This window comes from Sminthopsis crassicaudata, chromosome 5, assembly GCF_048593235.1.
Source record: "Sminthopsis crassicaudata isolate SCR6 chromosome 5, ASM4859323v1, whole genome shotgun sequence".
In the NCBI taxonomy this organism is placed as follows: Eukaryota; Metazoa; Chordata; class Mammalia; order Dasyuromorphia; family Dasyuridae; genus Sminthopsis; species Sminthopsis crassicaudata.
Genome location: NC_133621.1, coordinates 312,779,019 through 312,801,136, shown reverse-complemented (window position 1 = coordinate 312,801,136; position 22,118 = coordinate 312,779,019). Strand labels below are relative to the sequence as shown.

The window sequence follows — 22,118 nt, the reverse complement described above, 5'->3', positions numbered from 1 at the left end:
AGCCACTGAAGACTTTTGAGCAGGGCAGTGATGCATCATCGTCATCTTACCAGCAAGTCTGAAAATGTTTGGCTGTTATAGTGGTTCCCATAAGGCAGCTGAAGAGAAGCACGTTTAGGGGACGGATCGGGTACAAAGTCTCAAATATTTATAGCGGAAACACCACTGGGGTTGCTTTGTTGGCTGCGCCCACGTGGAGGCTGGCCAAGTGGCCGGGAGGCTCTGACTGGAAGGTTGGGGGAAGGTGAGGGAGGACCCCGGCCTTAATTGAGATATTCCCCCCCAGGCTACTTCTGGGTAATCCCTTAAGCCCCACACCTGAATGAAAAGTGAAACACCTTTGTAGGTTCCTAATTTGATGTAGCTTTTACTGATTGGCAATTCGCTTAATGAGGGCCCGGGGTATACAGAAAATGGAGATTGGAGGAGGGGGCGTCTGCAAGCCGCTAGGAGCCTGCCCTTGCTGCCAGACAGCAGTGTGGTCTTGGCCAAGTCCCCTCCCTTCTCGGGACTGGCAGTCTGCAGCCAGCCTGGAAAGGGTTTTCCAGGTCATGCAAAGAACAATGGGGAGCCCTGGCAGGTCCCTCCTCTGGGAATGTGCCCTTGCAGCAGCCTTCCACCGAGAGACCAGGGGCGCCGAGGAGGGAGGCCGGAGCGAGGGCAGGAGGCAGAGGAGTGGAGGCCGGGGCGAGGGCGGGAGGCAGAGGAGTGGAGGCCGGGGCGAGGGCGGGAGGCAGAGGAGTGGAGGCCGGGGCGAGGGCCGGAGGCAGAGGAGTGGAGGCCGGGGCGAGGGCCGGAGGCAGAGGAGTGGAGGCCGGGGCGAGGGCGGGAGGCAGAGGAGTGGAGGCCGGGGCGAGGGCGGGAGGCAGAGGAGTGGAGGCCGGGGCGAGGGCGGGAGGCAGAGGAGTGGAGGCCGGGGCGAGGGCGGGAGGCAGAGGAGTGGAGGCCGGGGCGAGGGCGGGAGGCAGAGGAGTGGAGGCCGGGGCGAGGGCGGGAGGCAGAGGAGTGGAGGCTGGGGCGAGGGCGGGAGGCAGAGGAGTGGAGGCCGGGGCGAGGGCGGGAGGCAGAGGAGTGGAGGCCGGAGTGAGGGCGGGAGGCAGAGGAGTGGAGGCCGGGGTGGCCCCCAGCCTCTTGTTGTCATTGGGGGTGGGGAGGCCTGTTCTGCAGGGCCAGAATGCTCAGATGAGACAGGACCAAGTTCAGCCTTGCCCTCCAGTGGGAAAAGAAACTTGGCGGTGCTTTCAGCTGCCCAGATGAACTCCTTCCTGAGCTAGTGAGTTTCTCGTCCCCGGAGATCTTCTAACAGCGACCAGGGGACCTCTTATCAAGGGATCTGGGTTGGACCTTGGAGGTGGCTTCCAGCTCCAGCGCCCCGAGGCTACGGGCTCATTCCAGTTTTCCGTCCCTGGAGGAGAGAGCCCTGGCAACGTGAGGAGCCGCCTTCCCGCACAGGGAACTCGGGCCAACGCTGGGCCTGCTCTCATCTCAGGCTTCTCCTTGAAAAGGCAGAAGGAGGGGCAGCCAGGGGGCGCAGTGGGGAGAGCACCAGCCCTGAATTCAGGAGGACCCGAGTTCGAATTTGGTCTCAGATACTTCTAGCTTCTAGCTGTGTGACCCTGGGCAAGTCACTTAACCCCAGCCTCAGGGGAAAAAGAAAGGGCAGAAGGGACCTCCCTTGAGCCCCACCCTCTTCCCTCCTCTTTCCAGTGACGGACGTTCCTGGGGCTGGGTGGGTGTCCAGGAGCCAAGGGTGGGGGAGCAATTCTGGCAGAGGACTGAGCCGCCTGCCAGAAGCTCTCCTAAGGAGGAACAGGTTGCCTAGGGAAGGCTCGGTTCCTTTTCTGGCAGAATTAGAACCCGGGCCTTGTAGTTGGATTACTAACCCGTGAGCCCTACTTCAATCAAGAATTCTCTAACCATAATACGGTTGGGAACGTTGGGGCTTGGGGTCGGAGACTTAAGTCCAAGTCCCATCACCAGCAAGTCCCGGTGTGTGAGTCTGAGCTGGTGGTCTCTGTAAAACGGGGGAATAAAACATCTACCTATTGAGCCCTCCCCAAGGGGCTCTTGTGAGGAAGCATTTGTCTCTTTTATTGGCTCCAGAAATGAGACAGGAGAGCTGGGAAGGAGCCTCGGGACCCCGAGCCCTGAGCCTTCCCAGCAGAGCCCATGTGTCGTCCAGCGTGAGACCTACTGATCTCCCAGTTGTCTCTGTCCCTCTCGCTCACTACTTGTCATTCTACCACCAGAAGGTCTGCCCCGACGGGCAGCGCCTGGCCCCTTTTCCTGGGAGTCCCGCATTCTAATCCTAGTCACAGAGCAGGAGGCCTGTTGGGTTGGATGTGGCTAAAGCCTTGGTTCTCCAAGTATTTCTCCATGGGGATGGGAGGCTGAACCCGCTGCCCTCCTGCAGACTCTGCAGTTAACTCGGCTATTATTGTGGGTCTGAATGGGGGCCGAGGGTGGGCAGGGCCCGACCCCGGCTGGGTAAATGTTTGATGAGCCCCGGGGAGCCGGCCGGATGGGACAGACGTTCACTTGGTTAATAGTTACAAACATGGCTCCGTCATGGGAAAGTAGCCCCCCCCAACCCAGTGGTCATTAAACCGCGAAGCCTCCCCCGTTCCCAAAGGACATGGCTTCTGTTTCTGATTAACAGGAGAATTGGGAGTGGGACTCATTTGGCCATTCGTTCTCCAGGTAGAAAGAAGGGCCCTTCCTTCGCGGGGCTGCGTGTAAACAGGGTAATCGCTTACTTTGGAAGAATTCAATTACTGGTAGGAAATTTTAATTGGCCTATAAAACCCTGCACCCCTTCTGGGCTGCTGGCCCTGACTGTGGTGGGAACATTTTCCTCATTGTCCATCCCGGGCCTGGACTTCTCCTTCTTCCTCCCCGAGCCCCTAAAAGGGCCCTTGGGGAGGAGCAACAGTGGTGATAAATACCTGTCTTCCAGGGCAGCTTTGGGGGTTTCATGGGATCTCGGTCTGGAGTGAGAAGGGGAGCGTGGGAGACAGCCCCCTTAGAGAGTTCCCCCTCTGTGGGGCGTGAGGGCCTGGACGTCCCTGCCTGGGTCTCTTCCGGACGCTAGTTACCGCAGGATGAGTCACGGTCCGCTCTCACTTACCTGCACGCGGCTTTCTGTCTCTCCTCTCCTTAATGGTGAGGGTGGAAGGAGCTTCTCAGTCGTCTTAAAGGCGCAGCGCGCTCGTGTCCGACCTGGGCCGGTGCCTCGGGAAGCCGTCCTTTGGCCTTCCTCGGGCCCGCACCTGCCGGGTAGGCCGGGCAGCCCGATGGCTATGGATTTGGACTTCACGGCGTTACCCGGAGGATGGGCCAGGGTACTGTCCGGGGTCTTTCTCAAGATGGACAAGCTCCCACTTAGGAGCGAGCGGAGCTTAAGCCAGCTGTGATCTCCGCTAAGCCAAGGCTGGCTTGCAGCTTTCTGGGCTCCCCCTTTCCTCGAAGACGCCCATCCAGTACTCCTAACATCCCTGCCATCCCCTAATCACTTAATAACAGGATAGTCCTTATTAGACAAAGCTGCTGTCTGAGCCCTTCATTACCTCCCAAAGACCCTCGGAACAGGGGGGAGGGAGCCCGGGGAGGAGGAGGGCGAAGGCTCTCCACCCGGGCCCAGGGCGGGATTCTCCAGGGATCTGGCTTCCTGCCCGGCCCATGGGAGCCGAGCAGCTCCGGCCCTGCCCTGGGGGCTCCAGAGCGATTCCAGAACTGGGCCCTGCCTCTCTAAAAAACTTGGTTCTCATCACAAAGTCCTAAGTTCGAATCCCATCCCGGTCACTTAGAAAGACCCTGGCCAAGGGACCCGACATCCCCGAGCCCCCAGCAGCCTGTTCTGAGCTCATCAAGTGGCAGAGGCGGCGGCCCAGTGGGTAGAGGGCTAGACTTGGAGTCAGGGAAATCTGTTCAAATGTTACAGCAGATACCCAACGGCCCCGGTCACTCAGACTCAGTTTCCCCATCTGTAAAACGGCGATAAAAGTCACCAGCCTCCCAGATTCTTATAAAGATACAAGGAAATCGAGCTTTCTTGTGCAGCAAGATAACTGTATAAATAGGCACACATACATTATATTTAACATGGATGGGACTACCTGCCACCTGGGGGGGGGGAGGAAGGAGGGGAATATTCGGAACAGAAGTTTTGCAAGGTCAATGCTGAAAAATCGCCCCTGCCTATGCTTCATATATGAAAAAGTATAATACAAAAAGATACAAGGAAATGACACGTGAGGTACTTTGTAACCCTTAAAATGAAACAGTCATGTGAATGTGTACGGATACATGTACATTTAGGGTTATATAGACACATACAAAAAGGCACATCTTCGGAGGGAGTGTCCGCGCTGGGAGCTCCCGGTTTGAGAAAATGGTCGACTCGGACCTAGTTATAAGTGCCGGCCCACCGCGCTCTCCCAACAGCCTCCCTGGCCACGGGCTCCTCCTCTCACGGCAGCGGTTCCTCTGTGGGCCACCTCGAGGGACCCGGGACAAGCCCCCTCGTGGGAGGAGACGGCCTGCCCCGGGACAAGCCCCCTCGTGGGAGGAGACGGCCTACCCCGGGACAAGCCCCCTCGTGAGAGGAGACGGCCTACCCCGGGACAAGCCCCCTCGTGGGAGGAGACGGCCTGCCCCGGGACAGTCGTGGAAGTAAAAGTCCCTGGGTTTTGGTCTGTGCTGAGTGGCCAACCTGGCAGACAGGAAGGAGGCCTTTGTAAGGAAGGAAAAGGTGTCAGAGGCCAGCGGGACCCTCCCTGCTCCGCCAGGGCTCGCTTACCTTCCTTCCCCCATCCTGTGGGCCCAGCCCTCCAGCCCCGTGAGCGGGCAGAGGACCCCACAGAGGGTCCGAGAGCCGGAAATCCAGGATTTCACGGGGGCTCAGCTGAGGGAGGGGCTCTTCATCACTGAAAGTGTGCGAGTATGAGCTTCAGCTGGAGTCAGGCTGGGCATTCCTCCCCCAATTAGTGGGGAGCCGACAAAGCTGCTTGAGCACGTGAGAGGCTCTGGCTGGAGGAGCTGGGGGGACCATTTTACACAGGAGGATTTGCCCAAGGAGACACGAATGATGGGCAGGATTTCAACCCGGTTCCTTGATTCTTTTCTATTGAACTGTGTCCCTCTGCCTCGGTACTGTGTAGGAGGGGGAAACTGAGACCCTGAAAGGGGAGAGGCCTCTCTGAGGCCAGGAGGAGGAGGGAGCCCAGAGCCCCTTCTTCCCTCCTCTCCCCAGGTCACCAAGGCTCAGGACCTTCGACTCCTCGCTTCCCGGCTCTCATTTGGTCAAAGTGAGGTGCCCAGCTGGCCTTCCTGCCTGGACACCCCTTGCGTTTGGCGGGAGGGGGGCAGGGTTTGGGGTGAAATCTTTAATCCAGAGAAGGGCATCTCTCATGGTGAAAAGTTTGGAGCCTGGGCACCCGGCGGGGAGAAGTACAGCCCTACTTCCCAGGCTGCCTTGGGATGGAATCCTGCTTTCTGCTGAGATCCTGGACAAGCCCCTCTCCAGCCTCAGTTTCCCTTTTGGTTGCATCTGGGATTCTATGATGTTCCGAGTCATTTTTCCTCCCTGGGCTTGGCGTGTTTGGTCTGAGTTGGGCTTCCAAGGTCCTCCCGGCCACAAATCCACGCCCCAGGGGGCTCTCGCTGCCTCGGCCTTGCCCTGCTCTGGCGGGAGGTTGGACGTCCAGGGCCCTTGATTCCCTCCCCCAGCATTCCCATTGGCTTGCCACAATTCCCGAGCCGGCCTGAGCTCTTACAGAACTCAGACCCGGGGAGTGATTTAGGACTTGCGAGCTTGAAGCCCTTTCTCTGAGCTCGTCCCGGTCCTCAGGCTGGAAACCAGGTTCCCATCATGCCTCCGTTTGGGCCTCTCTCCAAAGGGAGCCCCAGTGCCTAATTCTCGGCGGAGGAGGCAGCTGACTTCCCTTCCCTTTGGGCTCTGGAACATTCCCTCAGTCTGCTTAATATAGGCTTTGTTGGGACAAATTCCTACTCAAATCAGCCCAGACTCCTGGCTGGAGAAGCGGCTCCCGGCTCCTGCCAAGCCTAATAGCTATTTTTGTCCGTGGGGTGGTCCCGTAACAGGACTGGGGGGAAGACTTGAGCCGAGGTGCAGGAGGCCCAGCCAGGTGCCCCTGGGTGGCTGCGAGTTCAGAGAGTTTGGGCCAATCGCAAGTTTAGTATTTGTATTTGTCAGTGGTTGGCAACGAATCTCCCTCCCATCCAAAGGCCCCCCAGCTGGCCCAGGCCTTCCCCAGCTCCAGCGCGTCCTGCACTGTGCTATTGACCTTTCCAAAGCACCACTCCTGCTCAAGAACCTTCAGTGGCTCCCCACTGCCTCGAAAGACCTGCGGTACCAGTTGATTTAAGCCTTCTTTCCAGGCTCATTAGCAGTCCTCTCATCTCCCGTGCTCCAGGTGCATGAGTGCTCCCCTGGTGCCATGGCTTGGGCTCTCTCTCCTCCCTCCTGCATCCTTCGAGGCTTATCTCAATGGCGCCAAATTCCGCTGGTTTTAGTCCCTTTCCTCCCACCACAATGCATTCATTGGCAGATTTCTCTGGGGTTGTTATCGGCGCTCCAGGCCCATCCCTCCCAGACTCTCCTGGAGGACAGGTGCAAGCTTCAGTAACAGTAACAGTGCTTATTTATTGGGGAAAAGAGCTTCTGGTCCCGGAGCCTTGCCCAGGGCCTGGCCCCTCCAGGAGCTGCTGTGTGGCCCCCCCCTCTGAGCGGGGTGCTAAACGGCCTGGGCGGGGCCCGCGTTCCCACTCTCCCTTCCCCGAAGCCCTTTTGGGATTCTTGCAGGGCGCTGCGCCCCGGCCTCCCCACCCCTGCCTCGGCCTGCGGGGCCCCCTCTGTCCAACCTGTCGGGGCACGATTTTGGCTCTGGGCCAGCCCCTCCCTGAACTGCGCTTGAACCAGAGCGTGGCTCCCACCGCCCGCCTCTTCCTGGGAGTTCACAGGGAAAGGGCACGGGGAGCGGGCTCCTTCCCTGGGGCCGGCACGGCCAGCCTCCGGGAGGCCGAGGAAGCCTCCCCTCCCCTGCCCATCACAGCGCCAGGGCCCTCAGCACCATCCCTCATCCCCTACAAGCCAAAAGGTCAGGCAGGTGCTGGGGGGGGGGGGCAGCTCTGTATACACTTGGCGTCTAATTATGGCGGGTACTGGAGCCTGCTCTGGGGGAGCTCCTGATGATTCAGTTCAACGAGAGGGATACTTACTAGGCCCGAGACAAAAAGAAAGCGCTTCTGGCCCCGGGGGAGGCTCCCGCTCCAGCTGGAGATATAAAGTGAATAAAGGGCATGAAATACCAGGTGAACGGGAATGGGTGATAAGAACCACCGAAAACACTGTTTGGACACGTGGCGCACGGGGTGTTTACATATTGAACCTGGACTGGTCCATGTCTGGGGGGGAGGGGAAAGGTTGCAACAGAAGGTTTGCCAGGGTCAGTGCTGGAAAATCCCCCGCATGCGGCTGCTAAGTAAAAGCTACAATAATAATAAGCAGCAAGGAGGGCCCGGGGCCGTCCGGCTCGCACTGGGACCAGGCTTTGGCTGCCGGGGCTCTGGAGGCCGGGCCACGGGGAGGGGGTGCGGGTCAGCGGCCGGGGGTGGCGGCACGGTGGCAGCCGGCTGGGGGCAGTGGGAGCCGCGTGCCCAGGGAGAACTGGCACCGAATAAACGCTGGCCGAACAAACGGAGGCTCCGAGTGCAGGACGAGGCCTCTCAGGGAGGAGGCCTCCGCCAGGGCCAGCCAGAGGGGAGGGGCCTGACGCCGGGAGGGGAGACCCGAGGCTACTTGGCCGGGCCACAGACAATGGAGGCCGCTGGAGGCTGAGCCGGGAGGAAGCTGGGACCGGGCTGCGGAGGGGGGGGGGAGGGGAGGTCACTCACCTGAGTGCCTGGAAGGACGGAGGGGTTCCCGCCGGAAAGGGGCGCTGGGAGGAGGGATGGATTTGGGGACAAAGGAGGATTTCCCTTGGGACGTGAGGAATGGGCCTGAGGTGCTGCTGGGGGCTGTGGGGGCTTACCCCCTGAGGCTGGGGGGGCCTTTCCCGCCCGCCTAAGGAGCCCCTGCCAGCCTCGGGCTCCAGCTAGACCTGGCTGGGGGACAGCGGGGAGGGGACAGCTTTAGAGGAGCCCATTCTGCCCTGCCCCCCCCATCCCGCCTCCCCCCTTCTGAGCCTTTCCATTTTCCAGGGCTCCCGCTCCGAGGAGTCAGAGCTCATCAGCATTTCAAAGGGCGCTAATAACCACTGAAAACTTACTCCGGAGCCAATAGCCCAAAGGCACCCCGGGGTGTGCCGGCAGCTGCTCCCTCAGATTAACGCTTTCCTCCCCACAGAGAGCCGCCAGCCTGGCCCGGTCTGTCCTGGAGGCCCCAGGGGAGAACCCCCCCCCCCTTAGGAGCCTCATGTCCCCTTAGAGAAAATAAAGGGACCGAACCCCAACGCGCGCCTCCCCCCGCAGCCTGAGGCTTGTGCCGGCAGCCCCAGCCTCTCCAGCCCCAGTTTGTCCCCAACTTACTGGAAGCTTAGGCGTGTAAGGAGGTGCTCCTCCTCTGGACTGGGAGCACCTGAACTATGGGGGCTGTTTTCTGCCTTTCTCTGGGTCCTTCGCATGTAGCACAGTACTGGCATTTAGTAAGTGCTTGTTGGCGATTTAATATTCCTTGTTTAATGTTCATCTCACCTCTGATACCCCCTGTTCTAGGCTCCCTCCCAGCTCTGACATCCCCTGTTCTAAGCTCCCTCCCGGCCCTGACATCCCCTGTTCTAGGCTCCCTCCCGGCCCTGACACCCCCTGTTCTAGGCTCCCTCCCGGCTCTGACACCCCCTGTTCTAGGCTCCCTCCCGGCTCTGACATCCCCTGTTCTAGGCTCCCTCCCGGCTCTGACATCCCCTGTTCTAAGCTCCCTCCCAGCTCTGACATCCCCTGTTCTAAGCTCCCTCCCAGCTCTGACATCCCCTGTTCTAGGCTCCCTCCTGGCCCTGTCATCCCCTGTTCTAAGCCCCCTCCCAGCTCTGTTATGGTCTGCAACATCTCTTTCCTTCCCTGTGGGTCTCACCTGCTGCTCCTCCTCCTTCCCTGCCTTTCCCCTGGGTTGGGTTTGAAGGCTTTCTTGTTCCATTTCAAAGGTTTCCCCCTCTCTCTGTTCTTAATTTGAGCGCCGAAGATTGGAATGTTTCTGTTTTGCTTTTCATCTGTGGGTGGCCCTCCCCTGATGTTGTTCTCTGTGGGCATCTGGGGGTCCCCAGCCCAGCCCAGTCCCATAGGCGATTCTGGGGAAAAAACCCCAAACTAACCCAACTCTGGAATGTTCGGCCTGATCCTGGGACGCCCTCCAGCTCCTCCGGAAGCCAGCATGGAGGGAGGAAAATGGGCTGGAGAACGACGGCATCCCCCATCTAGAAGGCTTCCTCTCAGCCTCAGTCTTCTCGTCCATGAAATGGGATCTCACTGGCACAAGCCTCCCAGGGGCATTTGGCAATAAAATAATATAAATGACAAAACCACTAGGAAAAGCTGAAAAGGCCATCCAATGTGATGCACTTTTTTTTTCCTTAAAGAATGGTGGCAGTGTGGCTTAGTGGGTGGAGGGCTGATGGCAGCGGGAAAGCCGGGTCCTGCCTCTGCCTCCTGGCTGGAGGGTCCGGGAGCAGGGCCGTCCGGCTCCTTGAGGCCCCCAGGTCTGTGGGCACTCTACCCTGGCACAGCAGCTTTCCTAGTCCCGTGGTTCCTAGAGTACAGGGCCCCATTATCATTACTGGTAATTGCTGTTGTTTTTACACAGCAGGGAGGATGGGAGAGATGGAAGGACCCCTGGGAGCCGGGGTCCCAAGCCCGGGAGCCGGGTCCCCAGCCCGGGAGTGGGGTCTTCAGCCGGAAGCGGGGTCCTCAGCCCGGGAGCCGGGTCCCCAGTCCGGGAGCCGGGTCCTGAGCCCGGGAGCGGGTCCTCAGCCCGGGAGCGGGGGCCTCAGCCCGGGAGCGGGGTCCTCAGCCCGGGAGCGGGGGCCTCAGCCCGGGAGCGGGGTCCTCAGCCCGGGAGCGGGGTCCTCAGCCCGGGAGCGGGGTCCTCAGCCCGGGAGCGGGGTCCTCAGCCCGGGAGCGGGGTCCTCAGCCCGGGAGCCGGGGTCCTGAGCTGGGTTGTTCATCCGGGTCCCACTCTTGTCCTTTTGTCTGCTTGGCTCAGAGGAGTGAGTCTGGGTCCGCCGGGGCTCAGGCTCTGAGGGTCGGGGACGTGTCTAACGGAAGGCGGGGGGAGAGGGGCCCCCTGCTTCAGAGAGCAGGAGCAGGAGCAGGGTCAATGGGAAGCGGCCGAGGCAGACGAGCCCGGGCGTAAGGGAAAGGCCTCTGGCTCCGAGCACTTGGGTTCAGATTCTGGCTCATCCCCGCGTGAGTCAGTAAAGCTGTTAATGAGGGGCTGCCTTAAAGGAGCCCTTGCTGCGGAGCTGTCCCAAAGCGGGCTGTCCCTTGGCAGGTAGTGAGGTTCCCATCCCTGAAAGGCTTCTGGCAGAAGCTGGTCTGGAGCCGTAGAGGAGATGCTCGCCCCAGGGTGGCTTCGGATCCCCGCCCCCCTCAGCTCTGGGAGGCTGTGGCCACAGGAGGAAGCCGGGACACTGGCTCGTCTGAACTTAATTGGGAGCCTGGACCGGCTCCATCTCCAGCGAATGGCTCTCTGGGGGACGTGGCTCAGAGACAGCAGCTCCGGTGGTCCCGGCTGGGGGCGGGGAGAAGGGAAGAATGAGTCCCCGGAGGTCCTGGCAGCGAGGGCCTGGGCCGCCTCAGGCTGGGCCTCAGCCTTCCCGGGTGTCCCTGAGCCCCTGCACCCCGCCCCCAGCCAGGGCAGATCTCCGCGGGGGGCGCTTTTCTGCTGTGGCCTGTGGCTACTAAGATGAAAAGGAAACGGCCCACAGTGGGAATGCCACAGAGCTCCCACGTGTGACTTTAAAATGCCCACGTATACATATGCACACGTGTGCCTCTGTACATGTGGGGGGGGGGCTCTAGAGAGGCGCCAGGATGGCCCCCACTGCCCAGCAGGGGGCGGCTGGACGCTGAGGGTCATCTTGGAGGGCAGAAATGGAAACTGAGGCCAGGTAACTGATCCAATATATCACACCGGCGTAAGCCTTAGGGCTGGCTGCAAGACCCAGAATTCCTGGGGACACTTAGCCGTGTAGAAGGACATCCACTGCATTTCTAGGACCCAAGTTCACACTTCCTCTTGAGGATTTGCTGTCTTTGTGCCTGGGTGAAGCCCTGCTCCCATTCTGAGCCTCAGTTTACCCCTCTGTAAGAGGAGCCTCTTGATCGGAGGCCCTTGAGGCTCCAAACTCCCCATTCTGAGCCTCAGTTTACCCCTCTGTGAGAGGAGCCTCTTGATCGGAGGCCCTTCTGGCTCCGAGGCTCCAGACTCCCCATTCTGAGCCTCAGTTTACCCCTCTGTGAGAGGAGCCTCTTGATCGGAGGCCCTTCTGGCTCCGAGGCTCCAGACTCCCCATTCTGAGCCTCTGGGAGAGGAGCCTGTTGGACGAAGCTCCTTTTAGCGCCAGTGCTCCAAACCTCTGCTGGGCTGGGCCCCCCCTCTTCCGAGGGACCCTGACATCCTGGAGCGGGCCCAAGGACTGTGACCGTGGGAATGAGGGGACTGGAGGGGATGTCGTGGGAAGGAAAAGAAAGAGCCTCCGGGTGGGGCCGGGCCGCATTCATGTGGCAGTGGGATTAGACTTTTTCTGCTTGGGGGGGCAGAGCTGGGCACAATGTGTGAGCATGTGTGTGGGCTGCTGGAGGAGGTAGTGAGCTCCCCATCCTCCAAACCTTCAGCTCTTTCATTCCGCTTTTCCTTTGGGATCCCTTCTCCCCGCCTCCGTGGTGGCTGAGGACAGAGGGGCAGGGAGGCCAGCCCGGCGCTGGGCTTCCAGCCCGGGACGCCTCGCACTTCTCCAGCTTGCGATGGAGCCGGGTCCGAGGCCCCGCTGCCTTCGGTCTCCTCCTCTGTCACCTGAGATGCCGGGGGAGGCTCTGAGGCTCCCCTGGCTCTGGATCCTTCCTCCTCTTTGGGGGTCTAATTTTACGATCATCTCATTATTTTTAATTAATGTCATGCTCTATTGTGTCCTTCATTTCAAAGAGCTTTGTATCTTCAGGGCTGAGGTTTTGTTTTGGTTCTTGGGAGAGGGGCCCGATCTCATCCTCTATGGGCTGCAGGGTGGGGTGAGTGCCAGCCGCTGGGGCGGCCTTGGCAGGGCCCAAAGGGAGAAGGTGGGGTGCTGAATACCAATGACACCCTGCAGGCTCCCTCTGCGCCCCAAGGAGGAGGAGGACCCCCGGGAGCAGCCCCGGGGACGGAGGAACCCTAACCCTGGGAGACGGGCCCCCAAGCTGGGCAGAGGCCGGGCCGGCAGCCCCGGGGCAGGCTGGGGAATGGCAAGGCCACGGGGGCAAAGCGCTCTGGCCCTTGCTGGCATTGTGCCCATTGTGCCCATTGGGATAGGCGGGGAGATCCGGGCGCTGGCCCTGCCTTTCTCCTGGAAGCTCCTGGGAGCCATGCTCCCCCTGGGATGGAGGGCCGAGGTCGGATTCTAGAGCTAGGACTGCCCTCGGGAAGCTTCCATTCCTCCCAGAGGGAAGGGTGGATACAACACAGTCACGAAGCAATTCCAGGGGCCTGAGACCCCATGGAGGAGGGGGCCCTGGGCGGAGGGTGCTGGGCAAGCCACCAGCAAGCCTGGAGGGAAGGTTTCCCCTAAAACCTGGCCATTTTCTGTACAGCACAGTAATCCCCAGCATCCCGGCCCAAAGCTGACGGCCCCCATTTCTCAGGTCCAGGAACAGGAAGCACCTGCCTGAGTCACAGTTAAGGAATTCTGACCCAGGACGTGAATCCAGGACTGTTCTTGTTACTTGGCACCCTCTACGCCACGCTACCGTCCCCCATCTCTAGTACTGCTCCTGAGGCTTTCTAGCAACCAGAATCCGTGTGTGGATATTTCAGTCACTGGTCCTCCCATCATGCACGCGTGCTATTAGGAAAGGAGGAAGGGGCTGACTTCTGTGTTTAACAGGAAATTTGTCCCGTGGCCCCAAGCGCAAGGTTTTCATGACACCACTTGGCACTAATTACCTGTGTCTCCTGCACGCTCTTCTGAGCCAGGGCTCCTGAGGCGGCCTCTGCTTTCTGCGGGACTTTCCACATTCTCTGCGGCCCTGAAGGGCTCTCCCAGCTCGGGCCGGCTGCTTGCAGTCCCGCTGGGCTCCTGGAAGGGAGAAGCTCGCACTCAGCCCGCACATTATTGCTGTCTGAAGCGGAGCCCACCGGAGCTGGGGGCGGGAGGGGAGGGCCCCACGATCAGCCGGGACGGAGGTGGGAAAGGCCCCGGCCTGGCCAGAGTCCCAGACGAGCCCCGCCGGTCTGGGCCGCTCCCTGAGTCGCGCCTCTGTCTTAGCCCCCACCCGAGGCCCGTCCCCGGGGTTTCCACTCAAGGCTGCACGATTTTTATTAACCCGATGGGAAAACCTTTCCAGCTGAGTAGTGGGTGCATGGGTGGATTCACACACTCCCCAGTCCATGTGCTCCTTTGCACGACCGAGGATACTGACTGGGGGAACAACTGGGGAAGTTCTTTTTAAAATGTGATTGGGTCTTGTTTTTATATCACATCCATCCCCCAATGTGCCCCCCTTATAATTAGGCATGAGGAAGAAGGGAAGTCCGGTATTGGGGGCGGCGCCCCGTGTCCGGAGCCCCCCACCTGACACAGAAGGGAGGGAGCATGCTCCTCCCCCCTGGGGAGCGGTCTCGGCGGGCGGCCCGCTCACGGCTCTCTGTTTTGCAGACGGCATCCACAGCGTGACCGCCCTGTGCACCCTGCGGGTGACCATCATCACGGACGACATGCTGACCAACAGCATCACGGTGCGCCTGGAGAACATGTCGCAGGAGAAGTTCCTGTCCCCGCTGCTCTCCCTCTTCGTGGAGGGCGTGGCGGCCGTGCTGTCCACCACCACGGACGGCGTTTTCGTCTTCAACGTCCAGAACGACACGGACGTCAGCGCCAACATCCTGAACGTGACCTTCTCGGCGCTCCTGCCCGGGGGGGTCCGGAACCGCTTCTTCGCGTCCGAGGACCTGCAGGAGCACATCTACCTGAACCGGACCCTCCTCAGGATGATCTCCACCCAGCGCGTGCTGCCCTTCGACGACAACATCTGCCTGCGGGAGCCCTGCGAGAACTACATGAAATGCGTGTCCGTGCTCAAATTCGACAGCTCGGCGCCCTTCGTCAGCTCCACCACGGTGCTGTTCCGGCCCATCCACCCCGTCGGCGGGCTGAGGTGCCGCTGCCCCCCGGGCTTCACCGGGGACTACTGCGAGACCGAGATCGACCTGTGCTACTCCAACCCCTGCGGCGGCAACGGGCTGTGCCGGAGCCGGGAGGGAGGCTACACCTGCCACTGCCACCCCGACTACACAGGTAGCGGCCGGCGGGCGGCGGGGGGCGGGGGGCCGCCTCCCCAGGAAGTGTGCAGGGGCGGGGGGCGGGGCTGCGAACCCTCCTGGGGACAGAGCGGAAGGAGACCAGAGTCCAAATCCCGCCTCGCTTACTTTGGGCAGAGCAGATTACCGGGTCTCGGCTTCGGGGGCTCCCGCGGCTCCTAACGGGTGCTCCCCTCGGTCTGAGGCCCTTGTGTGTGGCCCAAGGGGGCTCCCATGGGCGGGGGCCTGGAGAAGCCGGGCTCAGGAACGCTGCTCTTAAAGGCACCAAATAAGATGGGCGGGACCCAGAGCGGGGTTCCCTCAAGGGGGGCCACTGCTCCCCGGGAGAGTCCCTCCGGGGGCCGGCCCTCCATCTCCCCCTCTCTAAAAGGGACAAGGAGTGTTGGGGAAGCAGGGACGGGACTCGCCCTTCAGCTGCCTTTGGAGTTTCAGAGAGGTTCTAGCACCGAGGCGAGCGTTCTTACAGGAATGTAAACTCAATCTTTCCCGCACTCAAAAAACAGAATAATATAATATAAAACGGGGACAGGTACAGACCCGCCCATCGGTTGGAGGAGGGGGGGAGACCAATGAGAAAGAACTCGACAAGCAGCTCAGCACCGGGCTGAGTGCCGGAGATCCCAGGCCTCTCCTGAAAGGAGGAGCCGTGTAGAAATATATGCTGAGGATTTTCCCTGGGGAAGGGAGAAAGTCAGGAAGGGCTTCCTGGAGGAGGTGGTACCTGTGCTTTGGAGGAAGCTTGGGGGCTTCCTTGGAGTCTTCCCATTCTGAGATGGGGGGCTGCCCTGCTCATTGCTGTTCCCACCTCCGGTGATTGGAAGTTTTCCTTATAGGAGCCCTAAATTTAAAAATTAAAAAAGAACAAACTCCTCTAATTGTGTCCCTCACTGGGGTGGGAGTGAGGGGTGGCAGTCTGCCCTTGTTGCACAGAGAATCCCATTCGCTTTAAATTGGGAGGGACCCTAGAGAACACTTTGCAGGTGAGGTAACTAAGAACCACCGAAGTGGTTCAGGCTCCTCATGGCCTAAATCCAGGGCATCTCTCAAAGTCCGGGCTGGTCTTCCTGTCTCCCATGCCGCCCCGGTGAGCGGCTCCCTTTTCTGGGCATTTCAGGCCGGCAGGAAGTCCGATTCCTGAAGCCTATTTATGACCATCATCCTCCCTGAGAGGAGAGTGAGTGAGTCAGGGCCGCGCAAGCAGGGAGGGACAGTCAGGATCTGAATCCAGCGCCCTCCACGCCAGAGCTCAGGTCAGGTGCTTCCCGTGGAAGGGGAGGAGAGGCCGCTCTGGCTGTCTGGGGAGCAGCTCCTGACCGCTGGGGAGCTGCCCTTTCCGGGAGCAGTCAAGGTGGATTAGCTGGTGCATTCCGGAGGTAACTCTGGGCTCTCTCCGCGTCCTTGTTTAATGTGTTTAGCACAAACATGTTAGGAGGAGTTAGCCTGTTGTTACCTGGGACTGGGATGTTTTACCTGCTACATGACAGGAATCTGCCTGGTATAGGATGTGGATTTAAAGTCTTAGCTGGCATTTAGTAGCAGGAAGAGAGAGGGCAACCAGGATTGGGAGAGCCCAGAAGGGGATCAGCGGTTAGGGAAATAGAGCTCAGGGACACCCGGGCCGATGGGTGTCTCAACAAGTGATCGGAAACAGCTGGGCTGCAGTGGGGAACAATGGAGTAGGAAGCGCTGCCCCCGGACCATCACTCCTCGCCCCAGCCCCGTGCCAACCCAAATCCTGAGCACCCTTCCCACTCCATGTCAAGAGAAGGAAGAAAGGAAAGAGCAGCAATCTCGGCAAGCAGAATTCAAGGAGTACAAACATGTGTCTCCACTGACTGCCTCTCCTCCTCCATCCTGAGGGCCTCCTGAGATCCCAGCCTAGCCAAACGTGCTCTTTCTTTTCTAGTCTCCCTCCTCTCCCTGCTTTCCTTTCTCCCTCCTCTCCCTGCTTTCCTTTCTCCCTCCTCTCCCTGCTTTCCTTTCTCCTTCCTCTCCCTGCTTTCTTTTCTCCCTCCTCTCCCTGCTTTCTTTTCTCCCTCCTCTCCCTCCTCTCCCTGCTTTCTTTTCTCCCTCCTCTCCCTGCTTTCTTTTCTCTCTCCTCTCCCTGCTTTCTTTTCTCCCTGCTCTCCCTGCTTTCTTTTCTCCCTCCTCTCCCTGCTTTCTTTTCTCCCTCCTCTTTCTTCTTTCTTTTCTCCCTCCTCTCCCTGCTTTTTCTCCCTCCTCTCCCTGCTTTCTTTTCTCCCTCCTCTCTCTGCTTTCTTTTCTCCCTCCTCTCCCTGCTTTCTTTTCTCCCTCCTCTCTCTGCTTTCTTTTCTCCCTCCTCTCCCTGCTTTCTTTTCTCCCTCCTCTCTCTGCTTTCCTTTCTCCCTCCTCTCCCTGCTTTCCTTTCTCCTTCCTCTCCCTGCTTTCTTTTCTCCCTCCTCTCCCTGCTTTCTTTTCTCCCTCCTCTCCCTGCTTTCTTTTCTCCCTCCTCTCCCTCCTCTCCCTGCTTTCTTTTCTCCCTCCTCTCCCTGCTTTCTTTTCTCCCTCCTCTCCCTGCTTTCTTTTCTCCCTCCTCTTTCTTCTTTCTTTTCTCCCTCCTCTCCCTGCTTTTTCTCCCTCCTCTCCCTGCTTTCTTTTCTCCCTCCTCTCTCTGCTTTCTTTTCTCCCTCCTCTCCCTGCTTTCTTTTCTCCCTCCTCTCTCTGCTTTCTTTTCTCCCTCCTCTCCCTGCTTTCTTTTCTCCCTCCTCTCTCTTCTTTCTTTTCTCCCTCCTCTCCCTGCTTTCTTTTCTCCCTCCTCTCTCTGCTTTCTTTTCTCCCTCCTCTCCCTTCCTTTTGATTTTTAGGTCTAAATTCTTTCCCTTCTACTTTTCTCTTCCTCTCCCCTACTGAGAAAACAAGAAAAACAAAACCTTCATGATTAGTCAACAAAACATCCTTATATTGGCCATATCCAAAAAAGAAAATCTGCCTCGCTCTGTGGAATTGGGCAGAGTGCTTTTTCATGAGTCCTCTTGACTTGTGGTTGTTACTGGTGCCTTGTTCTCCCGGTCCTGCTCACTCCCCTCTGCATCAGTTCATATAGGTCTTCCCAGATTTTTCTGAAACCCCGTCCATCATTCCTTACAGTACTATAGCATGCCTTCGCATGCCTATGTCATAACTTGTCAGCCGTTCCCCAAGTCATGGGCACCATCCTTGCCAAATTTTGCCAATTCAGGTAGCGGGGCAGTAGCCCAGCACATTTGGATGGGTTCTGTGGATTTGCCGGTGGAAGGGAGTGAGCTCTCATTATTGGACGTCTTCACGCTGGAGCTGGATGATCCCTGGTTGAGGATCTGAAGAGAGAGGTCATGGGTTGGACTAGATGCCAGCTGGGGACCTTCCAAGATGAAGAGACTATGATTCTATGGATCAATGCAATCAGTGGTAGCAGACTCAAATAGAAACTGGGGGCTCCCAGGATCCCTATGGGCTGTGGATTAATTCAGAAAGCCACATATTAACAACATCCACGCTCCATTGCATTTTTATTTATTTTGTTAACTATGTTTCAATTGCATTTTAACCTAGTTTGGCAGGAATGTTGTAGATTCCTCTGATTTTAATGATCTTCTCATGGTTAGTCTGAGCATCCCCAAAGTTATCGAATTAGTGTTTAGGACCAAGGAGGAGAAAGTCCTCTCTCCCCATGGCCTGGGTTTCTGGGTCGACAAAGCTCAGGCCTGGATGTCGGGATATCATGGGCCTCCGGGTATCATAACCCTCTGTGCAGATGTGGCGTGTGCGGCTCAAGGTTATTGCCCTGACTTTATAGAAGAGGAAAGGGTGCTCCGAGGTGCATCTTCAGTCTTTTTTTGTTCCCTCCATCACCAGGGGCCTCCCAGCTCTCTAGAAATTACCCGGCGCTTACCTTGTTAGTATTTTTCACTTGCTTGTTGGCACACCTGCCATTGTCTTCCCCATGCCCGAGAAAGAGCAGACGCTCCTTCCTCTACTACAAAAACAGGGCAGTTTTTGTGTTGGAATCTCCAGGGGCTCCAAGCTTAATGGTCAGTTAGTGTGCGCTGAATTCCCAGAATGGTGCCCCCGAGGAGCTAGCAGGAATGGGCATGGTGGCAAGGACGCCCCTTTTAGAGAGCGGTGCGCTTGCTCCACCACACAGGCCCCGGGAGGTAGGAGTGTGAGTGTTGTCATTCCTTTTTTTAAAGCTTGGCAGCTGGCTTGTCCAGGACCATACAGCCCTGGCAGAGCCGGGGCTCACACCCAGGTCCCTTTACTCCCCTGGGGGCCGGCCCTCTTTCCATTAGATCTGTCTTCTCTTCTGAAGGAAACCGAGGCTCAAAGAGACGGGGATACTTGCCCAAAGCCGAGCCGGCCTCCAGTGCCCAGTCAGAGCTCCACGCGTGGCACCAGGAGCACACACTGGTAGCCCTGGCTAGTGGAAGCCGGGTCCCCAGGCTGAGCCGCCATGGCTCTTTCCTTACTGTTCCTGCTCAGAGTACTGACAGGAAAAGTGAGTGTCCATCATCGCAAAGAAGGGGTCGGCCAGAGGAGACTCTTCAAGAATAGCCCTGTCAGCTCCCAAACATGATCCGGCTCTCCTCCGGGAGAACTCCGCCAGAGAACAATGTCCCCATCCTCCCTCAGCCCATGGCTTTGAAGCGCTCGGTCTGCTGCTGTAATGCTAATCGGCCATGCCCGATGAAAGTGCCTCTGTCTGCGAGAGTTTTGTGTTACTGCTCGGCGGGGAAGCCGAGCTCGGGGGGCTCTCGCTGGTCTGGAGTCTGGAGCACGCCCAAGGAGACCTTGCCATGAATGCCCCCTTCCCTTCCCTTCCGGTGCAGCAGGAGACATGATAGTGAGTAATTGGATGGAGGAAGGATGTAATTTAACTTGCGGAAAAAGCAAATAGAATTTAATGCTAGAAAAAATTACTTTTGACAACTCTCATCTTGTGTTTCTGAAATGATTCCAGAGGAAGTGGAGTCCCCCTGGCCAACCGCAGGGCTTGGATTCCCTTTTTTTCAGGGCAGTGGGGAGGTTTGGATCATGAAATTGCCGTCCCTCGCGCTCCGAACATCCCCTGGCTCTGATGGGGCTTTCCCACCACCCCAGGGATCAGTGGCCACCATTCCCACCGCCGTTAAGAAATATCGTCATAGGTTCTTATAGCTGAAAAAGGGCAATCCTGGTGGCCAGCCCTTGGTACTCCTGCCCCGAGCCGAACTGGGCTTCAGACAGCAAAGACCTAGCCAATTATTGGCCCGTTGCTGTTTGGTCCTATCTGGTTCTGTGACCCGATCTAGGGCTTTCTTGGCAAAGATACTTTTTTATTATTATTATTTATGGTTTATTTCCCTTCAACCCATTTGACAGATGGGGAAACTGAAATAAATAAGATGAAGTGACTTGCACACAGATAGTAAGTATTTAAGACCAGACTTGAGGGAGGCAAGTCCTTACTCCTATACACCATCTATTGAACACCTCACCGCCCATGAATTGTTTCTAATTTGGGAGGATCTGCTGCTGGTGGCTTTCACTCCTATAACATCCCCTCTGTCGCCTCATCTAAAGAATGAGGGGATTAGATAAGATCTGGGAGACTCCTCCCAGCCCCGACATCCCCTGTTCTCAGCCCCCTTCCAGCTCTGACATCCCCTGTTCTAAGCTCCCTCCCAGCCCCGACATCCCCTGTTCTCAGCCCCCCTCCAGCTCTGACATCCCCTGTTCTAAGCTCCCTCCCAGCCCCGACATCCCCTGTTCTCAGCCCCCTTCCAGCTCTGACATCCCCTGTTCTAAGCTCCCTCCCAGCCCCGACATCCCCTGTTCTAGGCTCCCTCCCAGCCCCGACATCCCCTGTTCTAGGCTCCCTCCCAGCCCTGACATCCCCTGTTCTCAGCCCCCTTCCAGCTCTGACATCCCCTGTTCTAAGCTCCCTCCCAGCCCCGACATCCCCTGTTCTAGGCTCTCTCCCAGCTCTGACATCCCCTGTTCTCAGCCCCCCTCCAGCTCTGACATTGCAGTTCTATTTGAGCTCTTTCAGCATCTCCATTTCTCTGCATCCTCTTCCCCTCCCCCTCCCTCAGGCCTCCTCTGGTCTTGACTCGGGCATTGCATGTGACTGCCCATCTCTCCATTGCCCTTCTGCATTTTGTCCTTTGCAAATCACTTAACTTTAAGTCACATTTATTAAACACCTGTAACGGACAGGGACGGTGTATGAAAGGGATAACGTAAAAGCAAGTAGGTGGGCTTGTGGCACTTGCCCCACGGAACCCCCAAAACGCCACATTTGGCCTTTGCCCTTTGTGTGAGAGGAATCTCTCAGTCTGGCTGGCTGGCTCGCCCTCTCTCCGTCTCTTCTTTCTGCTTTTCTTTCTCCCTCTTCCCTTCCTCTCTCTGTCTTTGCACATGACTGTGCATATATCGTGAGATACATTGTGCAGGTGGGGAGGACGGGGCCTGGGAGCCGACTGGGTGAGGGGGACGTGGCGTGAAGAATCAGGCAGAGATGCTTGCAGAGCTTTGCCCTCGGGCAGCGGAACAGATCTGGCCATTCTCTGTGCTGCACCCAGGATCTCAGCTCAAAGGGGTTTGTTGGGGTGGTCTGTGGCCAAGGGGGCGCAGGACCCCAAAGCACAAGGCTTTGGACCCCCAGATTCCCTCCAGCGCTCCATGGGTACCAAGTTTAGAACGGGGTGTACACATAGTGCATACAGACAGCACCGAAGCAGAGGAGCTTCTGTCCACAGAGACGTCCCTGGTTCGGGAAAAGCCGCAGAATCCGCTCCCCTCACGTGCCAGCTGTGCGACTCTGGGCACATCCCTTTCTTCTCTGAATATCATTTTCTGGATCTAGGATGGGAACATCCCAGGGCTAAGGGGATGGTTGAGATTGGGCCAGAAACCTTGGCTCAGGAGTCTCTCCACCCTGTGGGCCTTCCAGCCCTAGCCCCAGGGACCCGTGAGGCTTCCAGGGGGGAAGCCCTGTCAGGGCTCTGCCCAAAGGTCCTGCTTCTGAGCCGTGCAAGGAGCTCATCCCACTGAAGCCATCCCTGCCCCCCCCACTCTGCCCCGGCCTCCACCTCCATCATCAGATTTGGCTCTGAACGACTTTGGGCCGCTTCCAAAGATCAGATTCATTCCTGGAGGATGGAGGTTTCTGCAGAGAACAAGCCCCGGGCTCTGAACAGAACAGGTCCCACCTGGACCGCGTTGACAGCCCCTCAGAAGGGTGACCCAGCCCTTCCACCTCCTGCACCCCGCAGGCTATAGACTGCAGGGGTGCACTTGTGAGACAAGCCACCCTGGCCGAGCCAACGTTGCCTCCAAATTCGAGGCCAGGGGCTGAGGGGAAAAAGGCCTCTTCGAGGCTTGATTCTGCAAGCTCATCCGTTACGCTCCTATTCATGAAACGGCCTGTGACAGGCGGCCAAAATGGAGACACAGGAAAGGTGGCCAGGGTCCAGGAGGAACATCAGAGCAGGTCCTGGAGAGATGCGGTTAGAGATGGGCCGACTTTGGGTTGTCTGCCGTGGGACGGGATGGAGGCTCCCCTCGGTAAGAAGGGCCAGGCTCAGGCTCTGTGACGGAGGAGGAGGTGAGGGCCGAG

At 58.4% G+C, this 22,118-nt stretch overlaps 1 protein-coding gene across 2 annotated transcripts in view; it reads left to right on the top strand.

Annotated features, from left to right (window-relative positions):
• CELSR1 (cadherin EGF LAG seven-pass G-type receptor 1) overlaps positions 1–22,118 on the top strand; it is a 129,200-nt gene that overhangs the window by 34,202 nt on the left and 72,880 nt on the right. For both annotated transcript variants that reach the window (XM_074272097.1, XM_074272096.1), the window contains exon 2: positions 13,860–14,498. In XM_074272097.1, the coding sequence (XP_074128198.1) occupies positions 13,860–14,498 (639 nt within the window). The remainder of the gene's footprint in view (positions 1–13,859; positions 14,499–22,118) is intronic.